We start from the raw sequence: 16,160 nt of genomic DNA, 5'->3' as shown, positions 1-16,160 counted from the left end.
AGCATCTTTTATACCTTCTTTGGGGAAATGTCTATGCCTATCCTTAGTCACTTAAATTGGGTTATTATCTTTTTATTGTTCACTGTAAGATTCCATTGTGCATTTTGGATATTATTCCCCTTTCAAATGTATGATTTTAAAATATTTTCTCCTATTTTGAAGTTGTCTTTTTGCTTTCTTGATTGTGTCACTTGGAGTGCAAAAGATTTTTGTTTTGATGAAATCTAAATTTTCTGTTTTTTTCCCCACCATTTGTGTTTTTAGTGCTATATCTAAGAATCTATCGCCTAACCAAGGTTATATATCTATGTTTTATAGAGCCATGACTTTTTTCTATAGGAATTTTCTAGTTTCTGCTTTTGTATCTGGTTTTGTGGTCCACAGAGGGTTGATTTTTTAAAAAAATACTTTTTGAGTTGTAGTTGGACATGATGCCTTTATTTTACTTATTTTTATGTGGTGCTGAGGATCCAACCTGGTGCCCCTGAGGGTTGATTGTTATGCCTGGTGTGAGGTAGGGCCTAGGTTCATGCTCTTGCATGTGGAGACCCACTAGTCCCAGCACCATTGATTGAGAAGACCATTCTTTCCCCATTGAATTGTCCCAGCAGCCTCATTAAAAGTGCCTCATCATGTAAATCAGGATTTAGTTCTAGATCATTAATTCAATTCCATTGATCTTTGTCTATCCTTTTGGGGAGAATTTTTAAAAATATTTTTAAAGTTGTGGGTGGATTTTATTTTATTATTCATTTATTTATTTATTTTTATGTGGTGTTGAGAACTGAACCCAGTGCCTCACATGTGCTAGGCAAGTGTTCTACCACTGAGCCACAGCCCCAGCCCACTTGGGGGGAGTTTTTAAGTTATTATTTCATTTCCCTTCACAATTATAGGACTATTATTTTACATTGAGTAAGTTGTGGTCTTTAGAAATTGGTCCACTTAATTCACATTGTCAAATATATGTATGTAAAGTTGTTTATAGTATTCTTTTATTATCCTTTTGATGTTTGCTGGATCTGCCTCATTACTAATTTTGGTAACTTGCATGTTTTTTCTTTTTTCTTAGTATTGCTACAAGTTTGTCAGTTTAGCTGATTTTCTTCAAAGAATCGCTTCTCATTTTTGTTGATTTTTTTCTCTATTGTTTTTGTTTTCAATTTTGTTGGATTTTACTCTTATTTATTTCCTGCTGCTTGATTCTGGCTTATGTTGTTTTCTTTTTTAAAAGTTTCTTAAGGTGGAAGCTTAGGTTATTAATTTGAGATTTTCCTTCTTTTGTAACATGGATGTGTGATATAAATTTCCCTCTTGGCTTTGCTTTAGCTATGTCCTACAAGTTTGATATATCGTATTCTTTTAAAAATTTTTTAGTTATACTTGGACACTATATCTTTATTTTGTTTATTTATTTTTTTATGTGGTGCTGAGGATTGAACCCAGGGCCTCACATGTGCGAGGCAAGTGCTCTGCCACTGAGCCCCAGCCCCAACCCCTGGTATATTGTATTCTTATTTTCATGCAGTTCAGTGTATTTTTTAAACTTCCTTGAGACTTCATCTTTGACCCATGATTTATTTAGAATTGTCTTCTTTATGTTTGAGTTACTTCTTATGCCTCTGTTATTTCTAGTTTGAGTCTATTGTAGTGGAAGAATACACCAAATTGTAAGAATTTGAATTCCTTTACATTTGTTGAGTTTTGGTATATAGTTCAGAGTATGGTCCATGTTGGTATTTGCACTTGAAAAGAATGTGTATTCTGCTGCTGTTATGGACTAGGTGTATAAATGTCAATTGAATTCTGTTGGGTGATGGGTTGTTGAGATTTTCTGTGTCCTTGCTGATTTTCTGTCCAGTTCTTCTATGGATTTTTGAAAAAAAAAAAGTGAAGAGGTGTCCAACTTTGTGACTTCGACTGTTTCTCTTATATTGTAGCACTTTTGTTGGTTGCATATACATTTAGAATTGCTGTCTTCTTGTGGATTGACTCTTTTTATTATGTACATTCTGCTGTATTTCTGGTAGTTTTTTGCTTGGAAGTCTACTTTATCTGATATAGCCACTCCACTTTTCTTTCAATGAATATTTGTATGAAATACAGTTTCCCACCAGGCACGGTGGCGCATGCCTGTAACCCCAGGGGCTCTGGAGGATCACCAGTTCAAAGCCAGCCTCAGCAACTTCGTGAGGCACTTAGCAACTCACCAAGACCCTATCTTTAAATAAAATATAAAAAAAGGGCTGGGGATGTGGTTAAGCACCCTTGGGTTCAATCCTCCATACCCAAAGTACAAACAAACAAAAAAGATCATTTTCCATATTTGGCTTCCAACTTGCCTACATTTTATATTTGAAGTGAATTTCTTCTAGATAAGTTCATTTTTAAATCCACTGTGTAGTCTTTATCTTTTAATTGATATTTTCAGACCATTTACATTTAAGGTGCTTATTTATATGTTACATTTGCCATTATTCTGTCTGTTTTGTTTACCATTATTCTGTCTGGCTTTTTGTTCTTTTTCCCTGTCTTCCTGTGGGTTAGCTGGCTTTTTATTTTATTCTTTTAGAATCCCATTTTAATCTACCCATGCACGTGTATCTTTTAGTGGTTGCTAGCTGCTCTGAGTCTGTGCTCATGTTATCACATCACCAGATCAAGTGAGGAGAATAAGCCTTGCCTTCTCTGCGTTTCTTTATCTTCTGTAACACGGTCACCTTAAATGTGTCTTCTCTGCATATTTAGAACTGCATGAGATACTAGTATAAGTCTTGCTTCGATTATCCAACATAATTTAGAAAACTTAGAAGGAGAAAGAAAATATATTTATCCATAATTTATTCGATCTATGTGTTTCCTTTCTTTCTAGTGGTCAGTGATTCCTTTTTTAAAGTTTCATTAGCCATTCTTCGAGGGGAGCCCTGCTGGTGAATGACTCTTTTAATCTTCCTGATCTTTCATCTGAATGTCTTGATTCCCCAGCTCTGTTTTTGAGGTGTGCAGGTATCTGGGTCAACCGTTCTTTTCTTTCTTTCACTCCTGCTGGCTTCCCTGGCTTCTGATGGTAAATCTTTTTTTCTTTTTTTCTTGGTACCAGGGATGGAACTCTGGGGCACTTGGCCACTGAGCCACATCCCCAGCCATTTTGGTATTTTATTTAGAGACAAGGTATCACTGAGTCTTGTTTTTTGCTGAAGCTGGCTTTGAACTCACGATCCTCCCGTCTCAGCCTCCAGAGCCACTGGGATTACAGGCATGCACGGCCTGATGAGAAGTCTTTTGAATTGTTTTCCACTAAAGTAAGGCACAGTAACTTCATGGAGGGAGGTGGGTGAAGATTGGTGAACAGTGAGAGAAATACCCAGTCTGACACATAGGCATCAGATGTATACCTCAATCTAATGCAGACCTGAGTGTCTAAGTGTCAAGTGTGCATGTGTGTCTGTATATACACACGCCTATGGAGAGAAAACCTTGCTGCTTTCAAGATTTTTTCTTTGTTTTTAGTTCTCAGAAGTTTGACTCTTAGGTGTCTTGTGGATTACTTTTTTTTTTTTTTAGAGAGAGAGAGAATTTATATATATATATATATATATATATATATATATATATATATATATATATTTTTTTTTTTTTTTTTAGTTCTCGGGGACACAACATCTTTGTTGGTATGTGGTGCTGAGGATCGAACCCGGGCCGCACGCATGCCAGACGAGCGCGCTACCGCTTGAGCCACATCTCCAGCCCCTTGTGGATTACTTTTTTTTTTTTTTTTTTTTTTTTAAAGAGAGAGAGAGAGGAGAGAGAGAGAGAGAGAATTTTTAATATTTATTTTTTAGTTCTCGGCGGACACAACATCTTTGTCTGTATGTGGTGCTGAGGATCGAACCCGGGCCGCACGCATGACAGGCGAGCGCGCTACCGCTTGAGCCACATCTCCAGCCCCTTGTGGATTACTTTTATGCTATTTGGAGTTTGCTCAGCTTCTTGAATCTGTGGTTTAGTTTCTCTTGCCAAATTTGGAAAGTTTTTACTGATTGTTTCTTGAAGGATTTTCTTAGCTTTGTCCTCTTTCTCCTGCTGCCTGTGATTCTGATACTATGAATATGGATGCTTCTTTTTGTTTTGTTTTTGGTACTAGGGATTGAACCCAGTGGTGCTCTACCACTGAGCTACATCCTCAGCCCTTTTTATTTGAAGACAAGAGTCTCACTAAGTTGCCAAGGCCTGTCTGGAACTTGTGATCCTCCTGCCTCAGCCTCCTGAGTAGCTGGGACTCAGGCGTGCGGCAGCATGTCTGACTTGAATGCTGTGGTTCCCCATATTTTCCAGTCTCTGTTGTGGGTGTGTACACCTAGATATACAGTTACAGAGATATACATTAGATTGATGTATGTATCTGATATATGTTAGGTGAAAGGGGCTTCGTTTGCAGCAGTCTCTCCTCTTGCAAGGAAGACAACTTTGAGGGTGGCCTGCAGGGAGGTTGGTGGCTTTAGTGCCCTTCCAGTCTGTGGATCTGAGCTGCAAATGGGTCTGGGCAGAGGTGTCCAGGAACATGAACTGCAATGTGAGTCGGGATCCTGAATGTCTGATACAGGTTGGAATCCAGGGGTTTTGGTGGCCATCCTGAAGTCAGTGTTCTGGGCTCAGAAGCTGCAAGCTGTAGTCATTCCAGGGGACTGAAGATCCTCTAGGGATAGATTCTGAAAATGCTGCCAGGGCTGACAGATGCCCAAGGGCAGGCGTCCTAACAGTGGCTCCTGGAGATCAGCCCCAGCTGTAGGCCATGTTCAGGCTGGCCTCCTGCCTGTATCCCGCTGGGTGCTCTGGACCTCAGCTTGAGGACTCTCTGAAGGGAGGTGTGAAGGCCCAGGTTGTGCCCACCTGCCGCAGTCTTGGCTGGGCACAGAATCACGAGCCAATCAAGCAGGAACAAAACTTTATTTTGAAAAAGCCGCTAACACTCTCAGCGCCAGCAAGTCAAAAACCGGTCCTCCCACGAGGGTGTCCGACCGGAACCGCGCGCCGACCGGAACCCCCCCCCCGTCTCCTCCCACCTCCTCCGGAATTCCCTCCTACTATCCTTCCCCAACCAATGGGAACTCTCCAGCGGTCCCGTAAAGTCCCGTAACTTGAGTCCGGTAGCAGGCCAAGGTGAACAGCGGGAGTCCAGTTTGCATATGAATGTAAATTTTAACATAATCATCTCAGTGGCTAGCTGGCGTCACTTTACAACCAAAGGTGCCATACATCGTATATATGCTTGTGGCTCCTAGCACCCACCCTCAGCACCCATCTGCCTCTTGGTTTGCTTCTCACACTAGGCTCACATAGAGAAAGAGGTTCTCTACTGCTCGCAGCCACGGTTCCTGGGACCCAGAAACAGAACAACAGCTGTGGAATTAAATTGGATTCAGGGGAGCTCACCCTTTTGTAGGCTGTGCTATAAAAAGCAAAGCTCTGGGGGAGATGGCCTTTCTTTGCCTCAGCTATGCAGATCACGTCTGGGAGCTGGGCTGTGTTGGGCACGTGGTGAGAACTATCCCTTGTGGGTGCGTGGAGAATTCAGTGTGGAGGCTCCCGTGGCCTCTGGGTTGTGGAGCTGCTGCAGATGGATGTCTGGGTGTGGACTTTAGAGCCCGTGGGGCTCTATTGGGAAGAGATGTCAATGGAGCTACTTAGGGAGACTGAGAGTGTCCCATTAGGGAGGTGTCCCAACAGACAGAGGCCAGGATGCAGCCCTTGGGGCATCTGAAGCAGCCTTTAGCTCGCTGGGCCTACTTCTGAGCTTTTCAATGTTCGTCGGCAGTGACTGGCAGGGCTAAGTATCCCTGGTCTTCTGGGGGCCTCAGCCCAGGGGAAGCTCTATAGGGCAGAGGCAGGTCTGATAGGGGGTCCCAATTGACCTCTGACCTGCCTGGACTCCCCTGGCAGGTGTTTGCTTCTGAGGAGGCCTATAAGGGGCCAGCACACTTCTGTGGCCAGGGCTGTCTGTCCATCCTCCCTCATCTCTTCCTCTTTGCTTCTAGACAAATGATGCAGCTGGAAACACCTGGAACTGGCTCTACTTCATCCCCCTCATCATCATCGGCTCCTTCTTCATGCTCAACCTTGTGCTGGGTGTGCTCTCAGGGTAAGAGCCCTGTGGGACTTGTGTGGATTCCCTGTGTTCTCAGACGGAGGAGAGCAGGAATGGAGTCAGACATGGGCATACACGATGTGGTTGTTCCCAGTGTCCTGGGCACTGTGGCCTTTCCTTGTGCCACCATCATGACTTATCCCTTGGCCAACCCTTCACCTTCTTCCCCCTTTTACATCCTTGCGCTCTGCTCTGCCTCTGTGGAGAGGGGCTGCAGCTGCCCCTCACCCGGGTGTGGTCTGTGCTGGAGTTTCCGGGAAGCCTCCGTGGCCATAGAGCCCTTCTTTTACCACAAGGGAGAGCAGACATGGCCCTCAAAAGTCTTGGCTCTGCACCCCACCTTACCCTAGCCTCACCGCCACCTGGCCTTTTGTGCTGAGCTCCTAAGCAGAGCTTGGGAGTTAACTTTATATTACTGTGACCAAGATACCTGACATAAAACCTAAAGGAGAAAAATCATATTCTGGCTCAGAGTTTCAGAGGTTTCAGTCCATGTTTGACCGATTCCATTGTTTTGGGGCCTGAGGTGAGGCAGAAGGGCATGGTGGACGGGTGAGGTGCAGGGAAACTGCTCAGCTCATGGCATCTGGGAGGGAGGAGTGGGGAGGGACCAGGGGCAAGATATGATAATCCCCAAGGGCACACCCCCAAAGACCCATCCTTCAGTTAGGTTCCCCTGGCCTTCAAATAATTAATCCACTGACCAGGTCAGAGCCCTCATGATCTAATCACTTCCCAAAGTCACACTTCTGAACTTTGCTGCACTGGGACCAAGACCTCACACATCAGTTTTGGGGGATACTTATATCTAAGTCATAGCAGACACCCTGTGTCTCTCCCTTCTGTCTACCCTGAAGCCTCCTGCTCAGGCCTAGGCTACTGGGTGGGCTGCAGGTAGAGCCTGGTAGCTTCAGGGGGAGCTGCCATGGTGGCCAGAAAAGAACAGACACAGGGAGGACGGCACTGGCCACAGCCCACATGCTCTGGTGCTGGAGTGATCCTTAGCTTCAAACCTGTCATATAAGGGACCTGATTGTCATTGCTGTGTCTTCCCATGCCCTCCTCAGAGACGAGCAGGGCCCACAGCACAGGGGCTAGTTCAGAACTCCTAGTCTAGTGGGGAAGCCAGTGGAGGTCTGGGGCTCAGAAAAGGCATGTGAGGCGGGGGCATCTCAGCTGAGACCCAGAGAGGGACTAGGAGTGAGCCAGGTGAAGGGAGGAGGGTCTTCCAGGCAGAGTTCCTCTGCCGCAGGCTCAGCAGTGTGGACAGTGTGGCACTTGTGTGCTGCGGGGATTCTTGGGGATGGAGCCAGGATTGTGGTGGGGAGAAGGCTGGCAGTCACCAGGGTTTGGAGAGCCTTGGCCCCTGCTGAGGACAGTGCACATGGGAAGATTGACCAGAGAACATGTGGGTTCCCAGCAGCCGGGAGAGTGGCCCTCTCTTGGGCTGAAGGGAGCTACCTGGAGGTTTCCAGCAGCCTTCACCTCCTGTCTATCCCTTTATCTCTGGGGCTGCTCCCCTGGGAGGCCTGGGGTCTTTGCACTGATTGCTGTTTGCCTCCCTGGCCCTGCTGGATGCAGGGAGTTCGCCAAGGAGCGAGAGAGGGTGGAGAACCGCCGTGCCTTCCTGAAGCTCCGCCGGCAGCAGCAGATCGAGCGGGAGCTCAATGGGTACCTGGAGTGGATCTTCAAGGCTGGTGAGAATCTGTGGGAGCTGGATGCTGCACTGGTGATCTGCCCTCTGTTTCTCTGTGTCCCCAGTTTGCTCTGCTCCCAGTGGCTGTCCCTGGCTATGGGGTAGAGCTTAGTGCAGGGAAGCTGAGATGGCTGGAAGGAGCTGGGACTAGAGGAGGCCTCTCTCTTCAGCTCACCCAGGCTCCCGGCACCAGGCAGCCAGAGGGCACTGACTACACTGGGCTTTTCAGTAGATGATTTTGGCATGGTCATGTTAGACCCGAGTGCCCTGCCCTTGACCTCAGCTCCTTCCAAGCCTGGCTCTGGGCTTGGAAACCCTGGGCTTTCCAATTCCCCTCCTGGCCCAGCCAGTGCTCTCCTTCCTGTGGACACTGTCCATGCCACTTGAGGGTTCACAAATGCTTCCCCAGTGATGAACTCACAGGTGGCCAGAATGTAGATGGGGACATGGGATGGACTCCAGACAGCTGGCCTCTCTGCATGGAACCCTGTCTAGGTCTTAGAATCAGGGACCTAGCCATAGGCTTGCTGGCTGCTGAAAGCATAGAAGTAGAGCAGAGGAGAGGGTACTGGGTGACTTCCAGAAAGGGGTGTGCCCTTGTCCAGGGTGTTCCTGGGGACAGGCAGGGCAGGCTCTGACTGGAGGCTGTGTCCCTTCACAGAGGAAGTCATGCTGGCAGAGGAGGACAAGAATGCAGAGGAGAAGTCCCCTTTGGATGGTAGGTCATTCGATGGCACTCCGTCAATGTAGTGGGGCTCGGGGGTTGAGTGGGCAGTGGTGCGTGTTCACCTGTGATTGTTTCCACACACAGTCTGCTGTGCCAGGCACCTGCAGGTTAGCCATGGTCACAAGCCATGGGGCCCTGGGGTCTGAGCCTGGGCTTCCCGATGTGCACACCATATTGCTGTGGAAGGCGGGGCTGGACAGGGCTGCTTCTGGAAGCTTTACACCTGCAGGCCTAGGGACCTGGAGTACTGCTGCTTCCAAAGGCTATGGAAAGACACCTGGGCCAGAGTGGGGGGCTGGTGAAGGCAAGCATTGCAATGTTCATGGTACAGTTGCCAGCGCTGCCCACACCTAAGGCTCTGAGCAGGTCCACACTGGCCCCTTGGCAGCCCTAGCCTTGTCACAGATAAATGTTCCTGTGTCTCCCTGGTCGCCAGGCCCCCGACTGACTTCATTTTGGAGGGAAAAGAAAGCAGACCCAACCTCAGAATTTCTTGTCCCTCCTGCCCAAGGACTGGGCCCATGGGCACCAGGAATCATCCTTAGCTCCAGCTGAGACAGAAGCTGAGGAAAGTGGCCAGTCCAGGGGGAGGATGACTCCCAGCTCAATGGACGGACACCCCAGTTCTGAGGTGGGTTGCCTGAGGCTACAGCTCATGCCATCGCCGCGCCCTGTGTTTACAGCCGTGTTGAAGAGAGCCGCCACCAAGAAGAGCCGCCACGACCTGATCCACGCTGAGGAGGGGGAGGACCGGCTTGCAGACCTCTGTGCCGTGGGTGAGTCTGTCCTCTGGCTGCCAAGGGGCTGTGGCTGGACCTGCTGCTGCTGGGGTTCCTTCCTGCCCACAAGCCTGCTCATGTCTTGGCACATGCTGCAGGAGTGCTGCTCTTGGCTCTGCCGCCCTGTGGACAGAGCCCAAGGGCCACCAACAGTGAAGGGACAGTTTCCACTGAGGTCTCTCCTCTGTACACACACTCAACCCCTCAGAGGACACACGCGCACACATTCCCTCAGAGGACACACACACACACACACACACACACAGTCCCTCAGAGGACACACACACACACACACTGTCCCTCAGAGGACACACACGCACACACACTCTCTCAGAGGACACACACGCACACACTCCCTCAGAGGACACACACACACACACACAGTCCCTCAGAGGACACACACACACACACACACACACACACACACACTGTCCTTCAGAGGACACACACACTCTCTCAGAGGACACACACGCACACACACTGTCCCTCAGAGAACACACACGCACACACTCTCCCTCAGAGGACACACACGCACACACTCCCTCAGAGGACACACACACACACACTCTCCCTCAGAGGACACACACGCACACACTGTCCCTCAGAGGACACACACACACACACTGTCCCTCAGAGAACACACACGCACACACAGTCCCTCAGAGGACACACACACACACACAGTCCCTCAGAGGACACACACACACACACACACACACACTGTCCCTCAGAGGACACTCACACACACAGTCCCTCAGAGGACACACACACACACACACACACACACTGTCCCTCAGAGGACACACACACACACACACTGTCCCTCAGAGGACACACACACACACACACTGTCCCTCAGAGGACACACACATACACACACTGTCCCTCAGAGGACACACACGCACACACTCTCCCTCAGAGGACACACACGCACACACTCCCTCAGAGAACACACACACACACACTGTCCCTCAGAGGACACACACACACACACACTCTCCCTCAGAGGACACTCACACACACAGTCCCTCAGAGGACACACACACACACACACACACACACTGTCCCTCAGAGGACACACACACACACACACTGTCCCTCAGAGGACACACACACACACACACTGTCCCTCAGAGGACACACACATACACACACTGTCCCTCAGAGGACACACACGCACACACTCTCCCTCAGAGGACACACACGCACACACTCCCTCAGAGAACACACACACACACACTGTCCCTCAGAGGACACACACGCACACACTCTCCCTCAGAGGACACACACGCACACACTCCCTCAGAGAACACACACACACACACTGTCCCTCAGAGGACACACACACACACACACTCTCCCTCAGAGGACACACACACACACACTGTCCCTCAGAGAACACACACACACACACACTCTCCCTCAGAGGACACACACGCACACACTCCCTCAGAGGACACACACACACACACTGTCCCTCAGAGGACACACACGCACACACACTCTCTCAGAGGACACACACGCACACACACTGTCCCTCAGAGGACACACACATACACACACTGTCCCTCAGAGAACACACACGCACACACTCTCCCTCAGAGGACACACACGCACACACTCTCCCTCAGAGGACACACACGCACACACATTCTCTCAGAGGACACATGCGCACACACTCTCTCAGAGGACACACACGCACACACACTCTCCCTCAGAGGACACACGCACACACTCTCCCTCAGAGGACACGCACGCACACACACAGTCCCTCAGAGGACACACGCGCACACACACTCTCCCTCAGAGGACACACACGCACACACTCTCCCTCAGAGGACACACACGCACACACATTCTCTCAGAGGACACACGCGCACACACACTCTCCCTCAGAGGACACGCACGCACACACACAGTCCCTCAGAGGACACGCACGCACACACACAGTCCCTCAGAGGACACACGCGCACACACACTCTCCCTCAGAGGACACACACGCACACACTCTCCCTCAGAGGACACACACGCACACACACTCTCTCAGAGGACACACGCGCACACACACTCTCCCTCAGAGGACACACACGCACACACTCTCCCTCAGAGGACACACACGCACACACACTCCCTCAGAGGACACGCGCGCACACACACTCTCCCTCAGAGGACACGCACGCACACACACTCTCCCTCAGAGGACACGCACGCACACACACTGTCCCTCAGAGGACACACACGCACACACTGTCCCTCAGAGGACACACACGTGCACACACTCTCCCTCAGAGGACACGCGCGCACACACACTCTCCCTCAGAGGACACGCACGCACACACACTGTCCCTCAGAGGACACACACGCACACACTGTCCCTCAGAGGACACACACGCGCACACACTCTCCCTCAGAGGACACGCACGCGCACACACTCTCCCTCAGAGGACACGCACGCACACACACTCTCTCAGAGGACACGCATGCACACACACTCTCCCTCAGAGGACACGCACGCACACACACTGTCCCTCAGAGGACACACACGCACACACTGTCCCTCAGAGGACACACACGCGCACACACTCTCCCTCAGAGGACACACACGCGCACACACTCTCCCTCAGAGGACACACACGCGCACACACTCTCCCTCAGAGGACACGCACGCACACACACTCTCCCTCAGAGGACACACACGCACACACACTCTCTCAGAGGACACGCACGCACACACTCTCTCTCAGAGGACACACACGCACACACTGTCCCTCAGAGGACACGCACGCACACATACTCTCCCTCAGAGGACACACACGCACACACACTCTCTCAGAGGACACACACGCACACACTCTCTCTCAGAGGACACACACGCACACACTCTCTCTCAGAGGACACACACGCACACACTCTCTCTCAGAGGACACACACGCACACACTGTCCCTCAGAGGATACGCACGCACACATACTCTCCCTCAGAGGACACACACACACACACACACTCACTCTCTCTCTCTCTCTCTCTCTCTCTCTCAGAGGACACAAACACACACTTTCTCTCCCTCAGAGGACATACATACACACACACACACACACACACAAACACACTCTCCCTCTTAGGACACACACACACACACACACACACTCACTCTCTCCCTCAGAGGACACGCACACATAGTGTCCCTCAGAGGATACACACAGGCATGGACACATGTCCTTCATAGTGTGTAGTCTCTCCCATCCCAGTCGCAGATCCCTGCCGCCGTTGGTCCCATGGTGCCGTGGTCACCCCGTCAACCTTGCCAGTGACTCTGGCCCTCTGTGCTGAGCTCTCCCAGGGTAACTTGATGCCCTCTCCTTTGCCTGGCATCTTTTGTCCTTTCTTCTTGCTGTGGGAGGTGCTGCCTGAAGGTTCTGTGGGGGCCCTGTGGCCCTGCAGTGTCCCCGCCTCAGACTGTACCCTGCCGATGTGGCCGCTGGTTACTGAGGTCTTCCCTGGGACTGTCACTTCTACAGCCAGACAGCTCATGGCTGGATGCCTCCACTTAGTTTCCCGTTGGGATTTGTAGTTGGCGACTCCTCAGATGCCCTGCTTGTTTTTCTGTCAGGCTGTTTGTATTTTTTTGTTGGTAATTAGAGTCAAAGTATTATAGACCTGTGCCCAAGCTCCATGATTTATCCCATGTGTGTTATATTTAGAAAATTTCCTTCTATTCCTACTTTACCTAGGTTTTTGAATTCTGATTTTGTAACATAAATTGAAGAATATTTAAAGTTCTTTCCTATGGATTGTCATAATTTAAAGAATGCTGGCATTATCAGTGGGTATAGCTGAGATAAAACTGGGAGCCAGGGACTCAGGGATGCAGGTGGGAAAGATGGTGACTACTTTTTGTAATCAATGCTTTGAAGAAACCTTCTCTTTCTCTCCCCCCCCCCCCCCCCCTGCCCAGACTCTCCCTGCCCCTTCCTTCTCCCTCTCACTTACACACTTTCTCTCTCCCCTCTCTCTCTCCTTCTCTCCCTCTCTCTCCCTTTCTTTCTCCCTTTCTCTCCCTCTCTCTCCCCCTCCCTTTCTCCCCCCAACTCTCTCCCTCCCTTTCTTTCTCTCTCTCTCTCTCCCCCTCTCCTTCTCTCTCCCCTTCTTTCTCCCACCTACACTGTCTCTCTCCCTCCTTCTCTCTTTCTTTCTCCCTTCCTCTCTCCCACTCACTCTTTATCTTCCCCTTTCTACCCCTCCCTCTCTCCCTCTCTCTCCTCCTCCCTCTCTCTCCTCCTCCCTCTCTCTCCTCCTCCCTCTGTATAAAAGTGTGCTGTGGTACCTCCTTCTGGCCCCTTTGCTTTTCTCTTGCAAGGCTATCTAAGGGTGTGCTTCTTAACTGATAAGTGGGTACAGCATTTTGATCATCCTTCTCTTCTAATTCTATCAGATTGAAAAACGTGGCCTGTAAGTCTGTACACTTGTGTGTTTTCAGATTGTATGTTCCTAACTGATTTTAGAAAGTTTCATTAACAGAGAGAGTGTAGTGTATCTGGGAGCTATCAGACTGTGGCTGGGCTCTGCATGCATCCCAGGCATATTGGTTTCTGTCCCCAAGGTCTGTGTTCCCAACAGGTCTTCCTATGGGGCTTTTCACAAAGTCCCTGGTGTTCCTGGCTTTTGCTGGTGACTTGGCCAGCAGGTGGTTTCCTGGTGCAGCTGTTCTGATTGCACAGGTTACCTGTGTTTCTTCACACACTGCTTTCTCTCTCTGTTTAGCTCCTCCCCTGGACAGTCCCCCTTGCCTGGCATTAAATGTCACCATCTGCTTCTTGCCAAGGTCATTGTTTTTGTTTTAGCTTGCATTTGCCTGGTACCCTTCTTTCTCTTTCATTTTCCACACTTCTTTAACATTTGTCCTCCATTCCACGCCCAGCCCCTGTACTGAGGGCCAATCTCAGCACCCTCTACCACTGAGTCACATCCCCAGCCCTTTTTATTTTTTATTTTGGGACAGGGTCTTGCTATTTGCTGAGGCTGGCCTTGAACTTGAGATCCTCTTGCCTCAGCATCCCCAGTAACGGATCGCAGCCTGTGCCTGCATGCCTGGCCCAAGCACCATAAGAATCATGGTTTTCTGGCTGTGCTCTTTCTTTTTTTTTTTAAAGAGAGAGTGAGAGAGGGGAGAGAGAGAGAGAGAGAGAGAGAGAGAGAGAGAGAGAGAATTTTTAATATTTATTTTTTTTTTTAGTTCTCGGCGGACACAACATCTTTGTTGGTATGTGGTGCTGAGGATCGAACCTGGGCCGCACGCATGCCAGGCGAGCGCGCTACCGCTTGAGCCACATCCCCAGCCCTGGCTGTGCTCTTTCTAAACCCAGTGTGATGTCTGTTTCTGATGGAGGATCCATCTGACTTAGCAGGTGCCTGGTGCACAGGTCTTGTTCTTCCTCGTGGCTGCACCGCATGGCTGTGCCCTCCGTTTTGAGGGACTTCTTTTTTCCGAGCTGTCCCACCCCTCGTTAGTTTCAGGTCTCCACCTCTGCCCTCCACAGAGGCCGTCTTCCCGTTCCTGCCCTCGTGGTTGGGAACAGCGTTCTCACCACTCCAGCTTGCTGCTCCACCATCTTTACCACCACGATGGACTGTTCCCATCGCTGCATTTTTGTTTCTGTTTATTTTGCTCCACTCCTAACTCGAGGAGGCATGACCTTTGCAGTGGCCCCCTCTTGTCCTGGACCAGGTGTGGGCCCCTCGCTGCTGCCCCAGGTGGAGCATCCGCATGTGCATGCGCCCTGCTGCGCCCTTCTGAGGCCTCCTGCCCCTCCTCCAGCCCCAGCTCCACAGCCCGTTCCCTCTCCTTCTTTACTCTGCTAGGGTGTGTAGGTGGGGACTGAGTTCTCCCTATTGTCAGGAGGCCTTCCCTGGTCCTCACCGTGAGGTGATCTTGTTGTGGCCTGTTCCCTGCTGGAGCTTGACACCCAGGCCCTGACCTGTAGCTCCACCCTGCTGCCGTGAGGAGCGGCTTCCCCACTTAGAATGGTCGTCTCCTTTCCTTGCTCCTTTGCCAGGAGTCACTGCCCTTCAGTGTGTCTCTGGTTTGCTCTTCTGTACCTCTGCCCTTACCTCATGGCTCCCTCCTCTGCCTCACCTTCCAGTCACTCAGAGTTGTCTCACTGAGTTCCAGAGTGAACTTCCTTTCTTTTGCCTGCTGAGAAATTTCAGGAGGGAAGTTTGTTTTCTTTCTCTCTTTAAGCTTTGTTTTGTGTGGTGAGTTGGGTGCTGTACTTGGATCCCTGGGACTAATGGACTTTCCTCTGAGTCCCTAGCAGAGCCCAAGGACATACTTGCATTCAGTGTGTGCAGGCCTTGGTCCTTGGTCAGGACAGGCTTGGGGCTGGCTGGGAGGGAAGGAAGCCATTCTTGGGTTTCTGTGTTCCCAGCACAGCTGGGTCCCCTTGGTTGCCCTCCAGCTGAGGATGGCTGTGTCTCAGGGGCTGGGCTCTCACGTCTCCCTGCCCACGTGCTGTTATCAGCCTATTCTTTGCACCCCTGTGTTTAGCCCTCCACTCAGAGTTGTCTCACTAAATCCCAGCTGACCCTTAAAGGTACAGGTGGCCTGTGATCTGTTGCCAAGTGAGTGGCTTCCAGGCTTGTGTGACAGACGTGCACCAGGTCACACAACCCTAAGGTCAAGGGTGGCAGCCTTTGGGTCCATGTCAGCATGTTGCTTGAGCCCATGTCACTTTTGCTACTCCATGCTGGGACATACCAGCCAGGCTGGAAAGACACTGGCTTTCTTCTTCCTCCTCCCTGGCCTCTAGAAAGTCAC

At 50.2% G+C, this 16,160-nt stretch overlaps 1 protein-coding gene across 1 annotated transcript in view; it reads left to right on the top strand.

The window, feature by feature from the left end:
• CACNA1B (calcium voltage-gated channel subunit alpha1 B) overlaps nucleotides 1-16,160 on the top strand; it is a 173,664-nt gene that overhangs the window by 43,120 nt on the left and 114,384 nt on the right. The window contains exons 7-10 of the mRNA XM_081281719.1: nucleotides 6,036-6,139; nucleotides 7,727-7,842; nucleotides 8,503-8,559; nucleotides 9,252-9,344. Of these exons, the coding sequence (XP_081137845.1) occupies nucleotides 6,036-6,139; nucleotides 7,727-7,842; nucleotides 8,503-8,559; nucleotides 9,252-9,344 (370 nt within the window). The remainder of the gene's footprint in view (nucleotides 1-6,035; nucleotides 6,140-7,726; nucleotides 7,843-8,502; nucleotides 8,560-9,251; nucleotides 9,345-16,160) is intronic.

The sequence above is a fragment of the Spermophilus citellus genome (genome assembly GCF_964194105.1).
Source record: "Spermophilus citellus genome assembly, chromosome: 2".
Classification (NCBI taxonomy): Eukaryota; Metazoa; Chordata; class Mammalia; order Rodentia; family Sciuridae; genus Spermophilus; species Spermophilus citellus.
Note: the sequence above shows the minus strand (reverse complement) of the source record. Positions and strands in the feature narration are given on the sequence as shown.